This window comes from Gopherus evgoodei, chromosome 8 (genome assembly GCF_007399415.2).
Source record: "Gopherus evgoodei ecotype Sinaloan lineage chromosome 8, rGopEvg1_v1.p, whole genome shotgun sequence".
In the NCBI taxonomy this organism is placed as follows: Eukaryota; Metazoa; Chordata; order Testudines; family Testudinidae; genus Gopherus; species Gopherus evgoodei.
Window position 1 is genome coordinate 59,460,343 of NC_044329.1, and position 25,199 is coordinate 59,485,541.

General features: G+C 40.3%; 1 protein-coding gene across 1 annotated transcript in view; it reads left to right on the plus strand.

Moving 5' to 3' along the window:
- Window positions 1-25,199, plus strand: part of HMCN1 (hemicentin 1) — a 323,599-nt gene that overhangs the window by 46,206 nt on the left and 252,194 nt on the right. The window contains exons 2-4 of the mRNA XM_030573193.1: window positions 7,463-7,533; window positions 16,264-16,422; window positions 17,194-17,316. Coding sequence (XP_030429053.1) covers window positions 7,463-7,533; window positions 16,264-16,422; window positions 17,194-17,316 — 353 coding nt within the window. The remainder of the gene's footprint in view (window positions 1-7,462; window positions 7,534-16,263; window positions 16,423-17,193; window positions 17,317-25,199) is intronic.

The window sequence follows — 25,199 nt, forward strand, 5'->3', positions numbered from 1 at the left end:
TAAGAAAGGGATAGACAATAGGACAGAAAATATCATGTTGCCTCTATATCAGGGATTGACAGCCTTTGGCATGTGGCCCGTCAGGGAAATCTGCTGGCCGGTCGGGACGCTTTGTTTACCTGCCGCATCCACAGGTTTGGCCGATCACAGTTCCCACCCACGGTTTGCTGTTCCAGCCAATGGGGGCTGTGGGAAGCAGCGCGTGCCAAAGGTTGCTGATCCCTGCTCTATGTAAATCCATGGTATGCCCACATCTTGAATACTGTGTGCAGACGTGGTCCCCCAATCTCAAAAATGATATATTGGACTTGGAAAAGGTTCAGAAAAAGGCAGCAAAAATTATTAGGGGTATGGAATGGCTTCTGTATGAGGAGAGATTAATAAAACTGGGACTTTTCAGCTTGGAAAAGAGACAGCTAAGGGGAGATATGCTTGAGGTCTATAAAATCATGACTGGTGTAGAGAAAGTAGATAAGGAAGTGTTGTTTACTACTTTTCATAACACAAGTGCTAGGGGTCACCAACTGAAATTAATAGGCTGCAGATTTAAAACAAATAAAAGGAAGCATTTCTTCACACAACACACAGTCAATCTGTGGTACTCCTTGACAGAGGATGTTGTGAAGGCCAAGACCATAAGAGGGTTCAAAAAAGAAATAGATAAATTCATGGAAGATAGGTCCATCAATGGCTATTAGCCAGGATGGGCAGGGATGATGTCCCTAACCTCTGTTTGCTAGAAGCTGGGAATGAGTGACAGGGGATGGATCACTTGATGATTACCTGTTCTGTTCATTCCCTTTGAGGCACCTGGCACTGACCACTGTTGGAAGAAAGTACTGGGCTAGATGGACCTTTGGTCTGACCCAGTAGAGTCGTTCTTATGTTCTTGCATCTTCCTGGCGCATTGCAGGACCTATTCACTTTACCTCTTCGGACAGGTTCCCCAGTGATAGCTAGACTTACACACAGCTATGAGAGTCTCCCTCAGGAGAGTGCTTCTCTCACTGTTTTGTCCCTTTTAAGAAGGCATTTTCTGTTTGTTGCTTATTCCTGTTTAATAAAAAAAAACCAAAACTCTGGAACAAAATTAATCTTTATTTGTCTCCTACACACAGCAGTTGCTGCTGTGGCAATTGGCACATTTGCAGACTACAAATTACAGTCAGGAAGCAATCATCAAAATGGTTATTCCAGATGGCATGTAAACAAAACACGGCAGAATGCATCACTTAAAGACACATTACTGGTGCTCACTGTCAAAATGGTGCTTTAAAACCTCCCTGATTCAAATAGCTCCCTGTTGTGCCCCTCTAATAATCCTGGTGTCTGACTGCTCAAAATCAGCTTCTGGGCGATATGCATCCATGCTCAACCCCTAGGAAAACTTTTTTCCTTTGCATAATATTTGTGCAGCTGTCTACAGCAGGCCACTATGACCATGGGAATATTTTCCACATTGAGGTATATCTTGCCATAAAGGCAATGCCAGTGAACCTTTAATTTGCCAAACACACATTCAGCAGTCATTCTGCACCTGCTCAGCTATTGTTGAAGTGCTTCTGTCTAGGTTTCCTGTGTAAAGCTTCATGGGAGCAAGAAGTACACTGGATCTCCCAGCATCACTATGGACATTTCAGCATCCTGTATTAGTGTCTTCTGGTCTGGAAAGAAAGTCCCTGCTTTCAGCTTTCTGTACATGCCAGCTTTCATGAAGATGCATGTGGCATGCATCTTCTCTGACCACCCTGCATTAATATCAGTGAAATGACCCCAGTGATCCACAAGTACCAGCAATGCCCCTTTCTTATTGATGTACTCTATCAGAAGGTGGTCTGGGGCCAAAATTGGGATATGAATGCCATATATTGCCCTGTTGCAGTTAGAGAATCCCATTGCCACAAAGCCAGCCACTATTTCATGCACATTTTCAAGAGTCACAGTCCTTTATAGCAGGATGCAATTAATGACCCTGCATGCTTGCATCAACGCAACCCCTACGGTGGACTTCCTGACTCCAAACCGATTCGTGACTGACTGGTAGCAGTCTGGAGTTGCTAGCTTCCACACAGCAATTGCCACACATTTCTCCACTGAAAGGGCAGCTCATTTTGGTGTGCTTGCACCATTGGGCTGGGGTGAGCTCCACACACAGTTCCAGGAAGGTGGCTTTGGGCTTCCAAAAGTTCTGCAGCCACTGCTTATCATCCCAGACATGCGTAATGATGCTATCCCACCACTCAGTGCTTGTTTCTCAAGCCCAAAAGCAATGGTCCGCTATGTGCAGCTGCTCTGTGAATGCCAAAAGTAATCTGGAATTTTCTTTCCATGGCACACAGCAGGGCCTGCATCTTGGATTCCTGTTCAGATTCAAAGCTTATGTAATACTGCATTGTCAGCTGCATTGTGTTCATAACACTGATTGCAACACTAGAGAGCGGTGCAGGATCCATGGTTTCAGGAAGAGATGGGAAGTGCACAGTATATGGGGGCTGTTGAAAAATGGCGTGAAATGTATTCGGAAGCTCATGGAATGATGGGACAGAAAATACTGCAACGTGGGACGTTGAGCCTGCACCCATGATGCACTGCAATCCACTCCACTTCCCTACAACTCCTAGCTGCAGAAGGTGGTGAGTTGAACAGTGGGATAGCTATCCACAGTGCACTGATCTCTCTATTGATGCTAGAGTGCCAACTATGGATGCACTCCACCAACACAAGGAACATTGTTTGAATATGCACAAGCGATGTAATTATAGCGGTTTATGATCATTGGCGTAACTTGCGTCGACTTAACTTTGTAGTGTAGACATAGCCTCAGTTGTGGAGTGCGGGACGGTGGTGTGGGGAGAAAAGCATCAGAGTAATGAAGAAGGGAGGAAACCTCCATAATGAACGAAATCCCAGCTTTGTCAATGTAGGTGCCTAAAGTTAGTCCCTTGAATTTATATTTAAGCACCTGAATGTATGCATTCACATTAGAAATTTTTCAGGTAGCTGTCCTTCAGCTCAGAAGCAATTCAACACCCAGAAAATGAAATCAAATATGGCTTTTCCTGTGATCCAATGATCTTTTTGCAGATTCCATGAAATTTTAACATATAGTATGCTATGAATTAAACCTAAAGTGGCAGCTTTTCAGGTAAAGGCATGCAACTTGTATGGAAATTTTTTGTGTGTGTTTCTTGTGATTTCATGCACTACTGTGGCAGTTGAGCATGCAGGTAATCTGTAATTAGATGTATTAGTTGGTCAATTATGTGTGTGCCATTACTACAAGTCTATAGAAATTCGGCACATAAATACAATATTTATGTATACACATTTCTGAAAATCAGGCCCTAAAAGGTATTTTGATGACTAATTTATTATTTGTATTCTCATAGTGCCTAGGAGTCCCAGTCATGGACCAGAACCCCACGGTGCTAGGTGCTGTATACACTCAGGACAAAAAGTCCCCCAAAAGCTTACAGTCTAAGTGTAAGACAAGCAGATGGGTAGAGAAAGATGGGGGAGTATAAGGAAACACTGTGACAAGATTGTCTAAATAGAAAAGATACTGAGTAAGGAAGGAATAGAACACACAAGCTGAGTGAAAGGTTTGATGGGGAAAATGTCATGTTCTGCTTTTTGGGGGGATGGAGGTGGTGGATTTACTTGAGGGGGATCAGTTGAATGGAAAGAAAAGGGGGGTAAGGGGTACAGGGCAGGGGTGGAGAGGTTGGAGCAAACAATCAATCAGTGCAGGGCAGTGAAAGTCCAAGAACATTATATAGTTGTACATGACCAGAGATCCCTGCTAACTGTTACAAAGAATATCCCTTAAATCCCATCAAGCACTGTGCCAGGGTACTAAGGCTATGTCAACACTGTGCTTTTAGGGACACAGCTGTGCTGCTACAGCCCGTACCGCTAAAAGGCGCACAGTGTAGCCGCTTTTTCTTGGCAGCATAGAGCTCTCCTGCCAACAAACAAACACCCCCTGTCCCCCTGCAATGAGCGGCAGTAGCTTTGTCGGCAGGAGAACAAAGCGTTCACACCAGTGCTTTTCGTTGATAAAACTTTTGTCGTTTGGGGTGTGTGGTTTTTTTTCACACCCCTGAATGACAAAAGTTTCACTGATGAAGATCCAGTGTAGATAAAGCCTGAGAGTCATGCCTAGTGCCTCTGAAATGGAGAGAGTACCTCTTCATCATTATCAGTGTTCACTAGATCTAGCACTTGTTTTTTGTTTTATTACTCTCTGGTTTAGCAATAACATGGCAATTTCATTGACTCTGACACAGGCAGTGTACATGTGCTGAACTTCTAAGAGTGATTAAAATTAATTGCTATTGTATATTGACAGCTTCACCATCTTGAGGTAAAATCCAAATTAATTATTCTGTGAAGAAGCTTGAATCTAATTCTTTTTCTCTCTCAAGCTTGTTATGGATTTTCAACCTCCAATTGCCAGTATGCAATAATGGGGAATGACCTTATGGAGGAAAATTATGAATGTACCCACCCTGTCAGTGTTTGTATATCCAGCAGGGATGAGACACAAGGCACTGGAGTGTAACTGCTCCACTTAACTGAAGAAAAATCAACAATAAAATCAAGATGAAAACTAATTGTACAGATATTTGTTTTTTTTTGGTGTTCACTTTCAAAGACAGGGTTCCACTCCCTGTTTAAAACTGGGCAAGATGTTCACTTGGTTTAAATTGGCTATGCTGATTTAAATCAGCTGAGGATCTGGCTCCATGTCTCCAATAGTGGGTTTCTAGATCTCTCTTTGATAAGCAGAGAAAATATTTTCAAAAGCACTTACTGCTCTGGGATTTAAAAGTCTAGTTCCTAGAGTGGATGAAGAAATAAATGAGCTGGTGGTTTTATGTGTGTGTGTGTCTGTGTCTGTGTGTGTATATATATATATACACACACACACATTGTCTATATTAAGAACAGTGGTTGTCAGTGGATAGACCTCAACGTAAGCAGTTTGGAGACAACTTCTTGCAGGCATATGCTTTTAAAGAAGCTTGAAAGGAAGAAGAAGAAGAAATGAGTTGCTGAGTGAATGTGAGGCAGGATTAGGATGGGAAAGGGGAAACGAAATTATTCAAAGAAGAGCACCGTGTTCTTAAAATGGACAGGTTTTTTTTATGAAATTGTAACGTGTTAAATAGTTTAACAAACAGCATTTATGGATAAATGGTTCAAATCAAAGCCATAATAAAAATCTTCAGGCATCTATAAATTCATAACACAAGAAAATATTTTCTGTGATCTCTCTGGTGACCTTTGTAAATCAAGTGAAAACTACATAGCATCAGGCATTCATAAATACAGCCCCAAAATAAACCCCTGCATGTGATCGTGCTAGATTGCAGCCACGGTTACTGCTGAAAGTGCTATCAAGTGAAGCTTTGTCTGGATGGTTTGAAAGGAAAAAGTATCAAGATTACATGGATATTAAATACTCGCTTAAGGCTTGTCCACACGTGAAAGATAATCTGGAATAAGGTAAGGGGTGTGGATTTAAAGTGGATTGCTGATTAACTTCATGCGTGGATGCTTTTATTCCAGATTAAGAGCATCCATTTATGGAATTAATTGGGAATAGTTAATCAGAAATAGCTATTTTATATCCCCATTTAGAAAAGCTCTAATTCAGGGGTCAGCAACCTTTCAGAGTGCTGTGCCAAGTCGTCATTTATTTCACTCTAATTTAAGGTTTTGTGTGCCAATAATACATTTTAATGTTTCTAAAAGGTCTCTTTCTATAAGTCTATAACATATAACTAAATTATTATTATATGTAAAGTAAATAAGATTTTTAAAATGTTTAAGAAGCTTCATTTAAAATTAAATTAAAATGCAGAGCCCCCTGGACCAGTGGCCAGCCCCCTGGGCAGTGAGAGTGCCACTGAAAATCAGCTTGCGTGCTGCCTTTGGCATGTGTGCCATAGGTTGCCTATCCCTGCTCTAATTTATAGTGAGCATGGGAAATAAATGTGGGCACTTGGGAAAAGGTTTTGTTATAAACACAGTGGATGATGATTTGGAAAACATCGGGAGGGAATGGATGGTTTGGGGGGGTGTTAATGTGATATTTTAACTTCCACCTCTATGTTACCAGTATGAATAGAGCCCTGTAATTACTGAAAGTTATTTCCTAGTGGTTTGATGGCCAATTGAGTTGAATTTGATGATCTCAGGTTGGTTGTCAGTGGACACGTGCCCACGCCACAAAACCCAGAACTGGAATTGATTTCTAGTTTGTGCTTTTGCTGGCAGTCTTGATCTGAGAGACCAAGGAGTGAACAGGCATGGAGGCTGAACTGTGTTCTCCCTTCTAGAGGAGAGATGCCCTTTAGGCCTTGCCTGGGTCTTGAGGCACATTTGTGTAACATTGGTGGGAGAAGCTTGCCAATCTGTTCTGTGGCTAAAGGACTTCAGTTTCTCACACTCAGACATACAACTACATTTGGAACAAACTCATATTAATTTCTGGTGCAACCACTATTTTTTTCCCCTTCCCAGTCGCCAGCAGTAATACAAATATGGGGCAAAAGAAAACAGCAGTGCATGCATATGAGAGAGACAGACATATCCAGCCAGACCAGTGTATATGCATGTGTTTAAGACACATGGAACTAAGGATAATATTTGTACAAAATTATCAGAGTTGTTTTTAATTATTCAAGACTGGTAGACTTAAAATCAGACCCCTCTTCTCTGTAAGTCAGCAGCCCTCTGTTGTGTATAACCCCTCAGCTCTCCTTTAACATGGTCATTTAAATGGCTATCCTTTTCCAAGTGCTAATATGGAAAGGGTTTCATGTCAAAAATTAGTAATTGAAAGCTGCAGTATTTTGCTTTACATGGAGCTGGCTGGCTGCAGAAAGGGGAGCATGCTTCACTCTCTCAAAAAGTGTGGTGGTGTAGTCAGTGCATATGCAGTGCCGGAGCTTCCATTTAGGTGGCCTAGGCAATCGCCTAGGGCGCCAGGATTATTGGTGGGCAGTATTTTACCAGAGGGGGCGGCGGGAGGCTCCGGTGGAGCTGCCGCAGTCATGCCTGCAGACAGTTGGCTGCTCCCGCGGCTCCGGTGGACCTCCCGCAGGCACCACTGCAGCAGCTCCTCCGGAGCCGGGACCAGGGCGCAGGGCAGCAAAATTGCTGTGCGCCTAGGGCGCTAAAACCCCTAGCACCAGTCCTGTGCATATGTCCCCTTGCATGCTGGGGTTGGGAGAGATGATGCCCAATACAGGCCAGTGCCTTGAAATAGTATTCTGCTCTTTTATCATTAAATACAATGTTATTGCTTTTCTTTATTTTTTTTAAAAAACACCATTTAAAAAATACCAGATTGTATGACTCTGAAATTATTGACTCTCAGGGGAATTTAATAGCCTTTGGGATTTTACTGCAATCTCATTACACACTTTGCATTTTTTTCTTTTAATCCCAGAAATTGGCCCAGTGACAATTACCACAGATTCCAAGAAATTTCAATATGAACTCCGGGAACTTTATGTTCAGGTGAGTAACTTACCTGTTCTGTACATGGTACTTTCTATGATCCTTATTTCCTTAGCCTTCTTTCTCACTTGTTTCTACTAAGAGGCCCTAGTCAGGCCCTATTATGCTAGCTGCCATGAATGCATAGTTGACACCCATGTGACTTGTTTTACTGATTTTGTTCAACAATAGAAAATACTAGAACAAGTTGGAAAATTCTGAGAATTATTTTGTAATTTTTTTTTTTTACTGATTCTGTCAGCTGGGTGAAAAACTGAAAATAATTTGTTGAAATTTTTCAATTTTCTTTGTGTGGGAAAAATTTGTCTGCAGTTTTGAAACATTACAACCAGCTTTACAAAATATCTAATTTAGTTAATATACATATAAGAAAAGTTGTGTGACATCCACCAGGATACCACCCGACACAGGCTGATTAAAGGTAAATTTTCCATCAAATTGACTCAGCCCTTGAAGCACTCTCTGTCGTCATGCAGATCTCCTGGGCTGTGTCAGTAGCGGTGCTCATCAGTCAGATGGCTCAGAGTGGGAATTGCCTTAGGGCCTGATTCGGATCTCACACTGATGTAAATCATCAAGAGTAACTCCTTTGCAGTCAGTGGAATTACATTGGTTTAAAGGTGCTGTAAATGAGATCAGAATTGGGCCCCTAGGTGAAGGATTTGGGTGAAGTTGCAGTTAGGGTAGGGGTGGCCAGCCTGTGCCTCTGGAGCTGCATGCAGTCTTCCATAGGTTAATATGCAGCTCCTTGCATAGGCACTGACTCTGGGACTGGAGCTACAGGTGCCAACTTTCCAATGTGCTGGGGAGTGCTCAGTGCTCAACCCTGCTCTGTTCCAGGCCCTGCCCCCACTCCACCCCTGCCCCCGAGCCCACTATGCCCTCACTCTCTTCCCCCCTCCCCACCAGAGCCTCCTGTGCACTGCATAACAGCTGACTGCGGTGGGTGGGAGGCATGGGGAGGGAGTGGGAGGCATGGGGAGGGAGTGGGAGGCACTGTTCGGTGGGGCGGCTGGCGGCTGGCAGGCACTGCAGGTTGGAGTGTGGGGAGCTGATGCGGGACTACTGACATAATGAGTGTGGCTCATTGGCAGTGTAAATTGGTAAATTCTGGCTCCTTCTCAGGCTCAGGTTGGCCGTCCCTGAGTTAGGGCATGTCTTCATTGGCAACGTTAAAGCACCTCCGTGGCTTGTTTATGTTGCAGCACCAGCGCTGGGAGATAATGCTATAAAACAACCACCTCCACAAGGGGAATAGCTACCAGTGCTGTCTACACTGGCACTTTACAGGGCTGAAACTTGCTGCGCTCAGGTGGGTTTTTTCACACCCCTGAGCGAGAAAGTTGCTGCGCTGTAAAGTGCCAGTGTAGACAAGCTCTTAGTCAAAGAAGACCTGGTCTATTTCCTCTTTAAAACAATGGAAAAACTCCCATGCCAGATTGGGGCAGTGTTTGCTAGACTCAATCTTTCCCTCCTTAGAGTATTGCCTGAGTGAGAGCTTGTCTACATTTACAGCGCTGCGGCAGCACAGCTGCGTGGCTGTAGCGCTTAGTGAAGATGCTACCTACACCGATGGGAGAGCTTCTTCCGGCAGCCTAGGTACTGCACCTCCCCGAGAAGCGGTAGGACTTCTTCCATCAATACAGTGCTGCTACTTTGGAGGTTAGGTCAGTATAACTACACTGCTCTGGGGTGTGGATTTTCCACACTTGAGCGATGTTGTTATACTGACATAAGTTCCTAGTGTTGACCAAACCTTAATAGTGCGGGATCAGGGTAGGTCTACACTGCAAAATTAAGTCATTGGCGTACAGCCACCACAGTAATTGAATTTGTTTTATATGTCCACACGACACTCCTTGTGTTGAAACACGTACAGCAATTTAACTGCCAGTGTGGAGCATTACGGGATGATTTCTGAAAGGCAGCAACCGTCGATAAGCAACACAGTGTTGACGCTGCGTCCACCTAACAACATTGACTTGAGCGCTATGCCTCTCATGGAGGTGGAGTTGTTGTTAGGTCAATGTAATGGGAAAATTACATCAGAGGGAGCTACATGTTAGTGTGGATGCTCACAGAGTTAGACTGACATAAGCTGCCTTACGTTCACCTAACTCTGTAGTGGAGATCAGATCTAGATCTTCTGTGGCTTAAGATCAGATCTAGCTTAGAAAACTGGCATTAGGAAGAATCCTTTTAAAAAAAAGCTACTTGTAAATGGGTGGTGCTCGTTTTTGTAACACAATGAATACAACTTAAAATGTAGCAGAAAATTCTAAACTAGAAATTCAGAGAAAACAATAATATATATTGAATAATAAAACCCAACAACCCTGTTTTGACAATTGTCCTAAATTAGCTAGTTTTAAAATGGCTGCCACCCTCAGTTTGTTTTTCATAACTGACAGAGAGAAAAATAACTTGAAAAACTGCTGTTTTCTAGTTGAGAAGAAGCCAAAAACTAATCTTTGCAAATAATTTGCTGATCAGATGAAGCTTGTAATAATGTTTAGCACAAAGCCTTAGTTCCAAACAACATGTTTAAAAATTACTATGAAGTTCTGCTTGTTATGTTTTTTTTTTAAATTCTAGCCAATGGCATATTGTTTTAATAACTTCGTATTCAAACTATGGGCATTTAAATAAGTTAATATCAGTATACAAAATGCATCCATTTGAATGAACTATAACATTTGAAAGACCAGAAATTTAAATTTTAAAAAGTAATTGGAACTGTGTAATATTTTGATTAAAACTCCTGGGTTTCTCCCAGAACAGTGAAGCATTTTCCAACCACTTGCCATTTGTGTGTTTCCAAGTAAGGCATTTAAGAGACACAGGAAATTGAACTGAAAGAAAGCACTGGAAAAAACAAAAACAGTTTGAGAAGCAGATCATTCTTACATTGCAACAAGAGAGATTAATGCAGAAGGAGAGGACATGGAACAATTATTCGTATTAATCAAAAAAGGACAGAACTCGTGCAAAATATTAAATATTTTAAGGAAGAGCTTTGAAACCGTCAGAACAATTAGACAGTGTAATGAGCTGCCAAGGGAGATTATGAAATTTGTCTTCATTGGAAAGCATCAAGGCTAAACTTGACATCCATCTAATAGGGGTCATTTGTGAATAACAAAATCAATCTGTCCACAAAACAAAAGCACAGACTACACGAGTTGCTAGAGGGGGCACTTCTAATTCAAGCCTAATCCTTCAGCCTTTACTGTTATTATTTAGTCCCACTGATTACAGTGGGCCTTATCTTGAGAGAGAGGGTGAAATGACTATTATCTATATATTACCATCATCTTTTTTATTTTTAATGCAATGCACACATTGACTTAAATGTGAATTTTGTGCACTGAATGATGGCAGGATATGAAAAAAAACCACTTGACTCTCTTCTTCCCTAATTGTACAGTGATCCTATTCTTTCTTCATATAAGCAGCGTGTTTCTCAAATCTACATGAAGTTTAAAAGGGGGAACTGTATTTTGTGGCATTCTCATTGAAGTTCTGCTAAGTCGGTGATCTATTCAAAAGAATATCCAAAAGATGAAATTCTCCAGATAGATTCCTTTCCAGTTGTATGGAAGGGAACGTGCATCCTAAAAGGATGAGCTGAGTAGAGTAACCAGATGTCCCAATTTTATAGGGACAGTCTCAATTTTGTGGTCTTTTTCTTATATAGGTTCCTATTACCTCCCACCCCCTGTCCTAATTTTTCACACTTGCTGTCTGGTCACCCTAGAGCTGAGTATGTAAAAAAGGGTATACTTTGCTTAAATCAACAAACCTTGGGGGAAAAAACCCTGACTTTGCATATTTCGAAAAGGAAATTTCCCAGCTTCTCTAACATACTTTCTGAAAAGGTGAGTTCTTGCTACTCTAGCAGTTGGAGCTGAAACTAGGGATAAATCCTAGTCCCACTGAAGTCAATGACAAAACTTCCAGTGATTTCAGTAGGGCCAAGATTTCATCCCTGAATGCAAATCACAAATCTCCCAGCACAATCCCCTCAGACACAAATCAATACAACCATCCACACAAAAACACAACCAGCACACACAATAACCCCAAGCACAAATAGCCCCTCAAAGTAGCACGCACCCCTCATTCACCACCTGCACAAATCTATGCAACTTTCCGAGCACAATACAACCCACATACAAATCAATGCAATCACTCATATAACACAGTCACCACACACAATAACCTCAAACATCACTCTGAAGCCGACAATGTTTATTGAGTCAGTGTGAAGCAATGGAAAAGCTGAAAAGCATGAGCTCCTTTTGTTTAGACTATCACCAGATTCAGTCATCACTGGGATTCATAGCAGATTAGGGTTGGAAGAGACCTCAAGAGGTCATCTAGTCCAACCCCCCCTACTCAAAGGAGGAACAACCTCAACTCAAAGCAAGACCAACGCCATGTTTGTTACTATCCAGTTTTTAAGATCTCAACCAATTTTGGCTTTTTTACACAGGATTTTCTGAATTATAGCAGTGTGACAGCACAGGCTTTCAGCTGCTAATAGTTATAGAAGGAGCCCCTGATTGTGCTTAATGTAATAGAGCCCAATAGAAAAATTATCACTGTTTTAATGAGAAGAGTCTTTTCTAATGATGTTTCCAGTCAGATTTTGCACACTAAGGGCCAAATTCAGCTGTAGTATAAGTGGGTGCAACTCTATTTGAAATCAGTTGAGTTAAACCAAGGCTAACTGTAGGCCTCAGAAATGTGGCTAGTTCAGATAAATTCAGATATTTAAATGGAGATCCTGGGTGCTTGTCCAAACTAGACTGAACCTAACACTAGTTTTCCAGGGAAGTTCAGGACGTTACTATAGGCATTTTTAATTGCAAGTTAGAAAAAAAAAACTTAAGGAATTTTTCATTAGGAAAAGTTTGATACGTAAAGCTGCTCTCCTCCATCATTTTTTTTGGTAATGTGATCTACCTTTTGAGAAGGCAGCCCTTTGTGTTTTCTGTTTCCTACTGTACTGGGAACACTCTGTGTAGTGATTAACAAAGGAAGGGTGGGGAGCCAGAGAGATAAAAGATTCCCGCCTCGTGCCAAAACTATAAAAGGGGGTGGAAAAGACCAAAGGGGGCTGCAGTCATAAGAAATCCCCTACCACCTGAGCTGGAACTAACAAGAACTGTACCAGGGGAAAGGATTGGGCCCAGACTAAGAAGGAGTTTAGTCTGTGAAAGAAGCTTATTGGAACATCTCTGAGGGCAAAATTTACCTGTATTCAGTTTCTCAATGTATTAGGCTTAGACTTGCGTGTTTTTGCTTTATTTTACTTGGTGACTTACTTTGTTCTGTCTGTTATTACTTGGAACCACTTAAATCCTAATTTTTATTCTTAATAAAATCACTTTGGTTTATTATTGAACCCAGCGTAAGTGATTAATACCTGGGGGAGCAAACAGCTGTACATATCTCTCTATCAGTGTTACAGAGGGCAGACAATTTATGTTTACCCTATATAAGCTTTATACAGAGTAAAACAGATTTATTTGAGATTTGGATCCCACTAGGAGCTGGGTGTCTGGGTGCTGGAGATAGGTAACCTGCGGAGTCGTTTTCAGTTAAAGCCTGCAGCTTTGGGGGTGTGTTTCAGACCTGCATCTGTGTTGCAGCAGGCTTGCATGACTGGCTCAACAAGTCAGGGTTCTGGAGTTCCAAGCTGACAGGGAAAACGGGCTCAGAGGTAATTTCAGCACATCAGATGACAGTACCAAGGAGGTCTCTGTGACCGAAACCGTCGCAACTTTCTCCACACCAATCATGATTTTATAGCCCTCAATCATATTGCCCCTTAGTTGTCTCTTTTCCAAGCTAAAAAGTCCCAGTCTTATTAATCTCTCCTTCACTGTGATATTGGACTGCCTCCAAAGTATAGAAAAAACAATAACATTATATTTTTCTTTTTTCTCAACCTGGAGAGGTAGTTTAATTACAGAGATTTGTTTATGTGTGTTGGGGTGTGTGTGTGTGTGGGTATGTGTGTGAAGAATTTACTATGGGAAAGCTAAGTATAAGAAATAAGTGTTGGTCTACACTGAAAATTTACATCGGCATAGCTACATCTCCCTGGTGTGTGAAAAATCCACCCCTCCGAGTCACATAGTTAGGCAAACCTAACCTCCACTGTAGACAGTACTTGGTCAATGGAAGAATTTTTCCATTGACCTAGCTACCACCTCTTGTGGAAGTGGAGTAACTATGCTGACAGGAGAACCCCCTCTTGCTGTCACGCTTCAAGAGCAAACAAGGCCTAAGTTTTGCATTTACTTCAAAAAATGGTGAGATTTCTTGTCATTCTCATCTCTTGCAGGGATGTGATGCATAGTTCAGATGCTTTGAAAGTTCTGTCTTCCACAGGCAAACATTATATTTGTGCAAGAAATATGAACTTTTGTTTGTTATTTTTCCATAAATTTTAAATTAAGCAGAGAAACTGACTCTTAGATAATGTTAAACTTAGCAATACTTAATATTTTGATTAAACATCCCTCCTCCCCACCCAAAAAAACCTCAACAACTTCCAACTAGTATAAATTCTGAAGCCGCCCGCTTAGGAACACAGGTTACTTTGAACACATCCCCTGTAACCACTGGCCTAAGCTCCATATACTGGTTCTCCCCCAGCAGGATGGATTTGATAAATCATGATTTAAATCACTAGTCAGGAAGACTCGATTTAATCATAGTTTTCTACATAAAAGTGCATTATTGTTGGTTGTTATAACCTTAATACATATTCTTCACAACACAGAGATGTAGGTTTCATTTTTAGAAGGTACACAATATACATTTTTAAAAAGTGATCTATTTTGAAGACTTATCAGATTCATTTTCTGATATAGCTGTAAAAGTAATGATTGTTTGGTTATTTCATTTACCAAAGGTAATTGAAGCAGATATTTATGAAGTCATTGGGAGTGAACTATCTCCAATTTAACAGGTTAATCATTAATATTGGGAAGATTTTCTTGCCATGCTGTATTAGGAGGAGAACATCACCAGAAAGACATTTAAATTGTTTTATTTAACTAAAACAACAATGTTATGTATTCTGGATTTTTTTCTTCCACAGCAAACATATAATATTTTGACAAAAAAGCATATGTCCTTCGCTTCTCATATTTATCTCCAGCCTTCTTCTCCTTGTCCAGGTCTATTCCGCGCCCCCCGCCCCCCCCCCAATCTTCTATTCATTGAACTTTTTGAAGCTCTGCACTTTTAGAGAGAGGTAAGGGATTGACTCTGTGTACACAAATTTGCAGAGGAACGAGAGAGTTGAGGTCTGTTATTTCTCACCTCTCTATATTATTTATTTATTTATTTATTTAAAAACATTTTTTGCTGTTAACAAGCATGTTCCCTGTGGAGACACAAATCCATATTTGAGAACTGCAAAATTAAACATTTCTGATGGTATCTTCTAGCCTTAGCACTGAGTCCCATTGGGTAGATAGAAAGATTAACCTAAATAATCTATCCTGTGCCTGTGGAACCCCGTAAGATTGGGTCCCTAATCCATGAACTATTGGAACTCATTTACAAAGCTTTTCTTAAACATTACATGAATATATTGTCTCATACTACAGAATTAGAATTTATAATCCCTATTCTATGATGAGATATCTTTGAGCTATAATGTATCTTAATTAAAACTATCTTTACATAGGTTTTTTCCTCAAAAAGCATTTTATCAAAAAAAACCAATTTAAATAAAAAAAATCTGATTTTATATATATATAAAATCATTGATTTTTATCCACTCTGCCCCCCAGTGCAGAGTCCAGTTCAAGGTCTCGCTGTTCTGATATTCAAAGTCCTCCATAGGATTGTCCTGGCTACTTGAGAGATCACTTTTCTCCCTTTATGTTTATGACCTCCCGGTAGGGCTATGTACCACTGAACAATTACATTGTCACCAGTAAGGGAGGCTTGTAACTGCAAGAGATAGAGATTTCATGGGAGCTGGATCTAAACTACAAATCTCACTCCCACAAGAGATAAGAATGATTGTGAAACTAATCACTTTCAGAACTGAACACAGAACTTATTTCTTTACCTTAGTTCTTTCTTGGGTGCGTGTGTGTGTGTGTGTGTGTGTGTGTGTGTGTGTGTGTATGTGTGTATGTGAACGTGCATGTGCGCATACACATAAAAACCAACTATAAACTAATTGAGCTATTTCCCCTACTCTCAGTTATCTAGGTGTAAATCTAACCAGTGTAGCTAAACCAGGTTTTTGCCTGGGTAATAGAGAACAGAACGTGGCCCATTGTGTACAATGGCAGGTAGATTCTGGATATGGTGTGGGTAGGAAGGAATAGATCAGTCAGTGTGTTATACATTCCTCATTGTTACTAGCACCCCTGCTCAGACATGCTCTTGCAGAGGTGGACATGTACTTATCGTATTTCGTGTAGTTTGATTATTAGTATCTTTATTGCATTTTCTTTAGAACTTGACCATCAATGGGAAGTTTTAAAACTTGGCTTGCTCTTTTTTTTTAAATAAAATAAGTATTTTTCAGAAAACATGCAAGGCTGTGAATTTAAAAAAAGGATAAAATGCTAGAAGCTGTAAAAGAATCTGCCTTGGTCTTTCTGCAAAAGAAACTAATTATTATAGCTAACATCCATTTTTCTTTCTTGTGATTGTTTTTTCTTTCTTTCTTTCTCTAATTGTGAATAGGGTGGTGGTGACTGTCCAGAGATGAGCATTGGTGCAATTAAAATTGCTCTAGAAATTTCTCTGCCTGGTTCTTTTATCTATGTATTTACTGATGCACGATCCAAAGATTATAGGCTGACACATGAGGTACTGCAGCTCATTCAGCAGAAGCAGTCACAGGTAAGGAGACGATTCCTATTCTACCATTCCTGTTTATTTACCCATTTACTACCAATGCAGTAGCAGCATTGTCCAGAAAAACTCCTTTCCAAGATATTTGTGATATCTCTCTGTAAAAGAGGTCATGCTGTTGCCAGTCTAGCAACTAGTGTTTATTTTGTTGTAAATTAAATTGGTCTGATTAATAAAAATTGAAATTAAAGGGACATTAATTAAGGTTATTAGTTAAATATTGTAAGATATTCCACTGCCAATATTTGTTGTCTCGGCCCTTTTGGAAGTTGCATTGGTGTCTGTGGGTTCATCTGAGAGTTGTAATACTGATTACTCTGGGAATAAAAAGTATTGACATAAGATTTATTATTTCATCCCCTCTTGACATGATTTCTGTATGTCTGTTTTCTTCAGTCAATGAGTCACTTTCCATCAGTCAATCCTGATGGGCTTTGTCTTTCATATGGAACTCCAATTGAAAAAAATCACATTGAAATAATTTAGAGTATTATGTATGGAGTAGGTACAGAATCCAGCTCTGCTCCAAATCCCTTACCTGCCTTTCTTGGGGTGTTCATCTCATTTGTACAGAACTCAGAGTACATTAATCAAAAATAAAATGGCTGTCCATTGCACAGAACAGTGAGAACCTTTCAATTTTTCTGGCATACTTTGCTGTTACGTTTGAGAGTAAGTGTTTTCCCACTGAGGTTTGCCATAGGTGCTGACTGACTATATTTTCATTTCCTTTGTGTGTTTTTCTTTTTTAAACGCCAGGTTGTATTTGTGTTGACTGGAGACTGTGATGATAGGTCACATATTGGTTACAAGGTCTACGAAGAAATTGCCTCAACAAGTTCTGGTCAAGTTTTCCATTTGGACAAAAAGCAAGTTAATGAGGTAATTTGTAGTTAATTTTTATGACTATCTACTATATACAGAGCGATGTAAGGTATGGGCTTCCATTTAATGGCTCCATATGTCTAATGGTCCCAATTCTGGTTCTGTTCCAACTCCTTTGTGCTGCTTTTGAGGTACAAAGTAGACAGAGAGCTGGTTTAGCTAGCTTCTTGGGAATTTTACATAGAGTGAATTCTGGTTGTTGTAGGCCTGGTGTATTGACTCTATGCCACCCCTCTGCCAGGTCTCTTAAGGGCCTGATTCTGCCAATTTTAATTACGTTGTTAGGACAGGATGGACTTCTGTGCTTGTGAAGAGCTCCACTGACTTCAGCCTGCCTTTCTGGAGCAGTTTTCTGGACTAGAGCTTTTGTGCAGTATCTTGCTCATGAGTAATCCAATTGGTTTACTACTAAATGAGATGATGGAACAGATTCTGTTCTAAATAAATGGTTTTTATTAATGCTAATTAGAAGTGCTGGTAACCATAAACTAAAATGTATATTTTCTATAGAACATCCAGTGACTTTCAGGTTCTATATTATTACAAACAGAACTGACATTTCCCAAATGCATGAGAATTAATTTGATGAATACAATGTCACATGTTAGTTATTTGGGTAATTGGAATCATCTGTCAATGTTGTAAACATGACTTTGACTTCCTGGTGTACACAACATTCCGTCACTGGGTTTTGATTTTTTTTATTATTATAAATAAGTAAAATCTAAACAAAAAAGTTTGTTTACTTAACTTTGTCACAATTTTGTCTGATTCCATAAATGTTGCTGGTGCATTGCAATTTGCTGCACTTGGTTTATCTAGTAGAAATGAGCTTGTATCCCTGTTAAGTTGTTGGCAGAGGGTTAAAAGCAGAGCCAGAGCTAGGCATAACCAGACTAAGCAATTGCTCAGGGATCTGAGAAGCTCCAGAGTGCCCCCTATTCATTTTTGTTATAAGAACTTGCCTGTGTTAGTATGGGGAAGCCCCAAAATACTCTGGCTTAAGGCCCCAATGGGCTAGCACTGGCGCTGGTTAAAAGTAACAACTACTTAAGGAATAAATCATGTGTGATGTTTGTGTGTGTGTGAGAGAGAGTGAGTGTCTGTTAGGACGGTGCACAACTTCAGACTTTAACTTTGCAATTATTTGTGAGTGAAACTTGGAAATTATCATGCTACCATTTTTCTTTTTCAGTAAATTTTCACATAAAGCACAACCGAAACAAGCACACATAAACAACTAAATCCCAAACTATACAAACAGTCCTACAAAGCAAAATATGTCACTTTGTTTCCATCCAGTATAGTGAAATATTTAATACCTAAGCCAATGGTCTCATAGAACTAGCCCAGAACAGAAACTTTTAAAACAGACTTAGTGGAAAACTTTAATAGGAAACTTCCTTTTTCAGAACTTGAATTTCAGGATACTGATTTTTCTTTTTGTGGGTTGGAAGTGGGGCAGCTCTGCTTTGCCAGTTCTGTAGATAGGGGACAGTGATATAATAAAACATATTATTTTTTCTCTCTGCTCCCCTAGTATATTTCTCTCTGCTCCCTAGTATACCTGTTTGGTGTTACAAAGCATCAGACCAGTATTCAGAAAGAGTTAACATACAATATTCTATTGGCAGTTTGCCTCCATTTGTCTATTCCTCACATAGTGGGGTGGGCCTCCATCTTTCCAGGCCCAGTAATACCAGTCACCTACATGGGGAGTCAAAGGAAGGATCCTGTGACATACCAAGGTGCGGGATCTAGATTAATCTAGGGTACAATCTAGACTAATGAGCAGTCTGCCAGCCACATTTGGGTTACACTTTGGCTCTCACCTGCCTTGTTTATATTTTAGGATGACCTCAGCACATTCCCAGTCTTAGATTTTCCTCCAGAAATGTATGTCCTATACTGCCCAGGCTGCTTCTGGACAATACAAGCTATATTAAATCTATTATTTCTTTAATAGAAATAATATGCACATAACTTGCCATTCCAAATGGAGTTTCCCAGACAATTCAATTTAAAACAGTAAAACAATTTAAAACAGATAAAACAGTAAAACAAGTTAATTACAAAGAGAGATTTTAAGTGAGCATAATTTATGAGGCATAAAAGTCAGAAATGGTTACAAGGAAAGTAAAGATAAAATGCAACGTGTGCCTAACTTAACAACCTATATTAAATTCACAGCAGTTTTCTCACCACATGCTTTCAGCAGTCTTACTGACCAAATGTCTTAGGTCAGGACCCCATCCCAGTCCAAAGATTGCTTCCTTTGTCTCTTCAGATGCAGTGAATTGACTGGCAGAGAGATGGGGTGTGCCTTGGGGTGTTTGTCCCTCATTTTTATCATTTCAGTCCCCCTCTTGAAAAATATTTCCATCAGGGGACAAAAAGTCTGTGGGGAAGGATTGCTTTTTCCTCACCTTTTTGAACTTCCTTTGTCTCCTCTTCCCGCTTGGTGACTCTCTGTTTACTGATTAAATGCAAATTAAGAAGAACACACATTCCTTTGTTCAGGACAGACCTGTTTGCCAACCTCTGCTTGTGTAGCATGTGTTAATAACATCATACAGTGAAATCTTATAACTTCACTTATAATGTTACCACATCTATTTTATTCAGACAATATTGACCAGCAAATTATGAGTTTTCAGATAATACCTTACAAGACATACCTTGTACAAAAATTATTACAATAGTGTGTGGGTGTGAACATAGGGATACATTCTGTCACAGATCTTTATCCCAGTTCAGGATAATCCACCTTTAAACTACAAATATGAAAATTTACAATGGAGATTCAATAGTAACTCACACCTCCTCACTCCCCAGCACTTTTTTATAGTAAACTACTGAATAAGGTTCAGATTATTCACGCTCTGCGACCTAGTGCTGTCTGGTTGGCTTAACTGCATCTTTCAGGGGTGTGGATTTTTCACACCCTGAGAGAGATAGCTACACCAGTGTAACTTTTGAGTGTAGATCCTATGCAGAGAAACAGCAGGATCAGAGGAGTGCTAAGGTGAGTTTTTTACAACACATTTGTCAAAGCGCTGCCACATATGCATGTATACCAAAAAAACCCTCCCAGCACTCCATGCAGATCAGTTGGACCCCAGGTTCTGCCCTGGAATTTCTACTTCCTCAAGGGACCCAAATATGTTGATGAGTCCACCAGAAGTCCGGATGCTAATAAACAGAATACACAGTGGCAATACATATCCACAAGTGACAGCATATTCTTCAGGTGGGCTTTAACAGAAATAAATGCTACTATCCCTTTCATCAGCGTAGGTCCGTAATCTATAAAGAATGAAATATATAAATTTTAAGACATAATCACTGTTTTGGATCTATTCACTGCTAATACTGAATTATAAATTTGGAAAGGGCTTCAAATATCTGAATTTGAATATACTGCAAAGCCAGTATTTCGTTTTGTTGAAACTGTTTCTGTTGCTTTGTCCAAAAAGCCCCAAACAAAAAAACTGTTTATAATGTACAGAGTTTTCAAATCCACATCCTCATCCTTGCTCTTTGTACGTTAAGTGGAAAATGAAGCAATGTTAACTAACTAAACAGAAAAGAAAAACTAGTTACCAGTAAACACAACATAACAAAGAGAACAATACTTGGGTAGTCACCCAATATTTGCATGGTCTCAAGAAGAATAAAAAACTATGTTGTATTTTTGCACTCTTGGAACAAAGGGATTTAATTGAAATCTCTCCCAAAAGCCCACTTCTAGAAAGCCTTACATAGTAAGAAATGTTATGCTTCTACTGCAACACTGAAGATATAGCTTTCTTCTTGTGCCTGAATGGCTTTGCTTATTTATTTAGGGCTTGATCTTGCTCCCACTGAAGTCAGTGATAAAATTTCCTTTGACTTAAATCACAGTAAAATTGGGATCTATCAGTATCGTAGGGCTTGTCTAAACTTACTGCGCGTTTACCCTAATCATACATGCAATGATTTCAAGAGAAAGATCAAATAAGAAGAAGGGATATCTTTGCCTTGCACCTAATTAAATTGAAACTCTTTGTTCGCCTGCCATTCATTATCAGGGAAGCACTAAGAGGACTGTACAGGGTCAGTTTAGTTTAAGAAGTCGTCATTTATTCCTATTCATTGCATCACCTCAAACTAATAGTTCCACTCAACTGAGTCAAAGACTTTCTCTGTGTTAAGTGACAAAATTATGTCGGGGTCAGACTTCAGTCCAGTAAAGTGTTAAGCATAAGAACAGTCTCATTGAAGAGCTTTGTTATTTACTGAGCGATGTGCGGGACATTTAGGACTCTAACAGTGTCAAAGGAGTGTCATATTTTGACAAAACAAACCTAGTCTCTGTGTATTTAATTAGGAAGGAGATCCTCCAGCTTTAAAGCCAGAACACTAGATAGTATTTTCATCTCAAAGTTAACTTTCCCTTTAATTGAAATATTGTATTCATCATCATTTTCATGGGTAACTCTGAACTCAGAACATTACAGATTTGCAACAGCACAACAATAAGTGTATTTTTTTACTTATTTTGTAAAATTCTGGTCTAAGGGCTGCATTAGAAGGAAGCAAAAAGATTTCATTGATAACTTCCTCAAAAGATGAATTTTGTTATTGGTGGTCTCATTTAAGTAAATTAATATTATCCAGAGACTTTTTATAAATACTTCTTTTTGAACTAGTTGAGAGTAATAGCCTTATAATATGTTTAAAATTTCCCAGCAATGTTTCTAATATTGGGCTTTTCTTTTATAAAATCCATTCTAAAATGAACACCCTTTGGTAAGCAATTTACTCACTTTGTCTCCTTTTTCTTGACAAGATTATTTTATCTATTTTAACTGATTTGTTGTTTTGTCAAATACAAAATTATTTATGTCCTGATCCTGCAAACTATTCCCTGCAGGGGAAACCCCACTAACTTCAGTGGGCCTCTATGCGGTTGAAGGGGACTTGCCTTCATGGAGCTCACTGCAGGATCGGGGGCCTTAATTTTCTTTTGTCACGATTTTATTTAAAAAAAAACCCTCTAATGTTCCAGTTATGGTGGACTTTTTTTTTTTTTCCTAGAAAGGAAACTCTTTCTTTAATTAATCTGTTATTGTGTCAGAGTTTGTATGTGATGTAGCTGGAGAAACCACATAGTTTCATTACCACTGTGAGGACATACCCTTTAGAGATACTGTAAGATTCCCTTACATCAGGAGGTATGTCTTTTCTCACACACTCTTTCTGAGAACTGACTGACATGACACTGTGACCAGAGGCACAGGTCCTATGAGAGGACCTGAAATGCTTTGAAATCTGCCATGGTATCCAGGTGGAAACCTTGTAAGCCACACCTGCATAGAAGCTACTGATGATTCAAAGATAGGTTTCCTCTGCAATGCTTTTGTTCTGAATAGAGAATACTTTGCTTTATGAAGGCTGGCTGGTCACTAGTTGCACCTGAGGGAACAGGATGGTAGATGCTGAACTAAAGTCAGACATTGTGAAGTGATCACAGTAAATTGCAGAAATCTGCAGTTTAAATCTTCGTCCAAAAGGAAGAATATCATCGGACTTTGCCCCAAGAAGGGTGACTGCTAGCGGCCTGAGTCGTAAGTGGGTGGTCTTAAGGAGGCCGTGAAGACCCCCATAAAGGGGTCAAAGGTGCATTTACCTTGAAAACAGTGACAATATTTATTAATAGCTTATTCTTTCTTTAAAAAAAAAATGTGTAGAATATCCTTCCTTGAACCAGGGCTACATTCTCTTATTAAAAGTGGAGATTTTATATTTTTTATATTAGTTTTGTTGCATTTAGTTTCTTGCATATTTGTGGTGATGGCAATTTTGGGCTTTAAATAAAACTCACCTCACCTCCACTGTTGTGGATCTTGCATTTATAGCACGCTTTTCAACCAAATGGCTCGCAAAGTACTTTGCAGACTTTACTATTAGATAAGAAAAGCATGCTGTAAATGCAAGATCATCAGCATCGACAAGTCTGTGGGGACTACATGACTTTACAAATGTAAATACATATGAATTACAGGCAGGGCTGCAACAGGGAACATTTATTCTGGCATTTCCTAACACAGGGGTGAGCAAATGTTTTGGCCCGAGGGCCACATCTGGGTATGGAAATTGTATGACGGGCCATGAATGCTCACAAAATTGGGGGTTGGGGTGTTGGGTGTGTGTGTTAGGACTCTAGAGTGGGGCCAGAAATGAGGAGTTCAGGGTCTGGGAAGGGGCTCTGGACTGGGGCAGGGGGTTGGGGTGAGGGGGGGAGAGTGAGGGCTCCAGCTGGGAATGCAGGCTCTGGGGTGGGGCTGGGGATGAGGGTTTGGGGGTGCAGGAGGGTGCTCTGGGCTGGGACTGAGGGGTTCAAAGGGCAGGAGGGGGATCAGGGTTAGGGCAGGGGTTAGGGTGCAGGAGGGAGCCAGGGGAGCAGACTCCAGGTGGTCCTTACCTCACTCAGCTCCTGGAAACAGTGGCATGTTCGGCATATCCCCCTTCTCGCTCCTATATGGAGGGACAGCCAGGCAGCTCTGCACTGTGCCCCAACTGCAGGCACCACCCCTACAGCTCCCATTGGCTGTGGTTCATGGCCAATGGGAGCTGCAGAGCCAGCGCTTGGGGTGGGGGCAGCATATGGAGCCCCCGGCTTCCCCTACATGTAGGAGCTAGAGGGGGAACATACCACAGCTTCCAAGAGCTGTGTGGAGCCACAGCACACACGGACCAGGACAAGCCTCAGACCCCACTCTGGGAACTCGAGGGCCGGATTAAAATGTCTGGAGGGCTGAATGTGGCCCCTGTGCCATAGTTTGCCCACCCCTGTCCTAACATCTGAGTGCTTAATTTTTCAACCTTAATCATATTTCAATGCCGGTTTTTGGTGTATAATATATGTATATGGAATGTTTATGGCATAATTTTCACAGTGTTCATTCTCTATACTATTTCAGATATTCAGATATAGTGTGTGTGTGTGTGTGTGTGTGTGTGCATACTAGAAGACAATCAGGATTTTAGCTTTCTGTTCAGGAAGCATGGGGGAACTAGCTAATTAAGCAATTAAATAGTTAACTTTAAATTCTTGCCTTGAGTGTTTGAAAATCTTTTTTATGACCTAGAATAAACACATGGGAATAGTCCGTGCTCTATATATTTTCCAGGTTTCTGTATGCATTCCAAGGGATGACCTGACGACAGGAGGAGAAGGGGGTGAAATCTCTGGAGAAATGTTGTAAATTATTTCTGCTTTTTCCTCCATAGTATTAATCAGGCCACAAGTTGGCAAAATTACACATTTTGGGATTTTTTGTAAGGGTCCCAAAGGGAAAAAAACTACTTCAAAGTCGATTTTACAGGAGAGTTGAAAACCACTTAGGAATAAAGGAGGGAAAATGGGGTCTCCCAAAATTGCTGATTACACTTTGGGGAAAATTATAATCAAACTGGTAAGAGGTAGGACAGCTGGGTTATTTGATTTGGCTTTGATATTCAGATGTGAGCTTGTAAAACTCACATATGTATTTGTTTAAAAATTGAAGTCCAGTTCTGCTCTGAATATGAGTCCATGTTTATTGACTCATGATGAGCTACATATCTAATATGCTCGGGTTACAAGCAAAGGTGTGTGTTTGTTTTTTTAACTAACTTTCAGCTCTGCACCCTCAACCCAAGATCTGAGAATCCCAGCAGATTTTTTTCCCCTGCTCGTACCTCATCATAAGTAATAATGGTTTTGCAGACCAAGTTCTGCCGTCAGTGACACAAGTGAAGCTCTACTGCTATTGCTTTCAACCAGCTTGCACAGGGTTCACTAACTGGAGTTTAGTAAACAATTCTGGTCTATATTTAGGTACTTATGTGGCCCC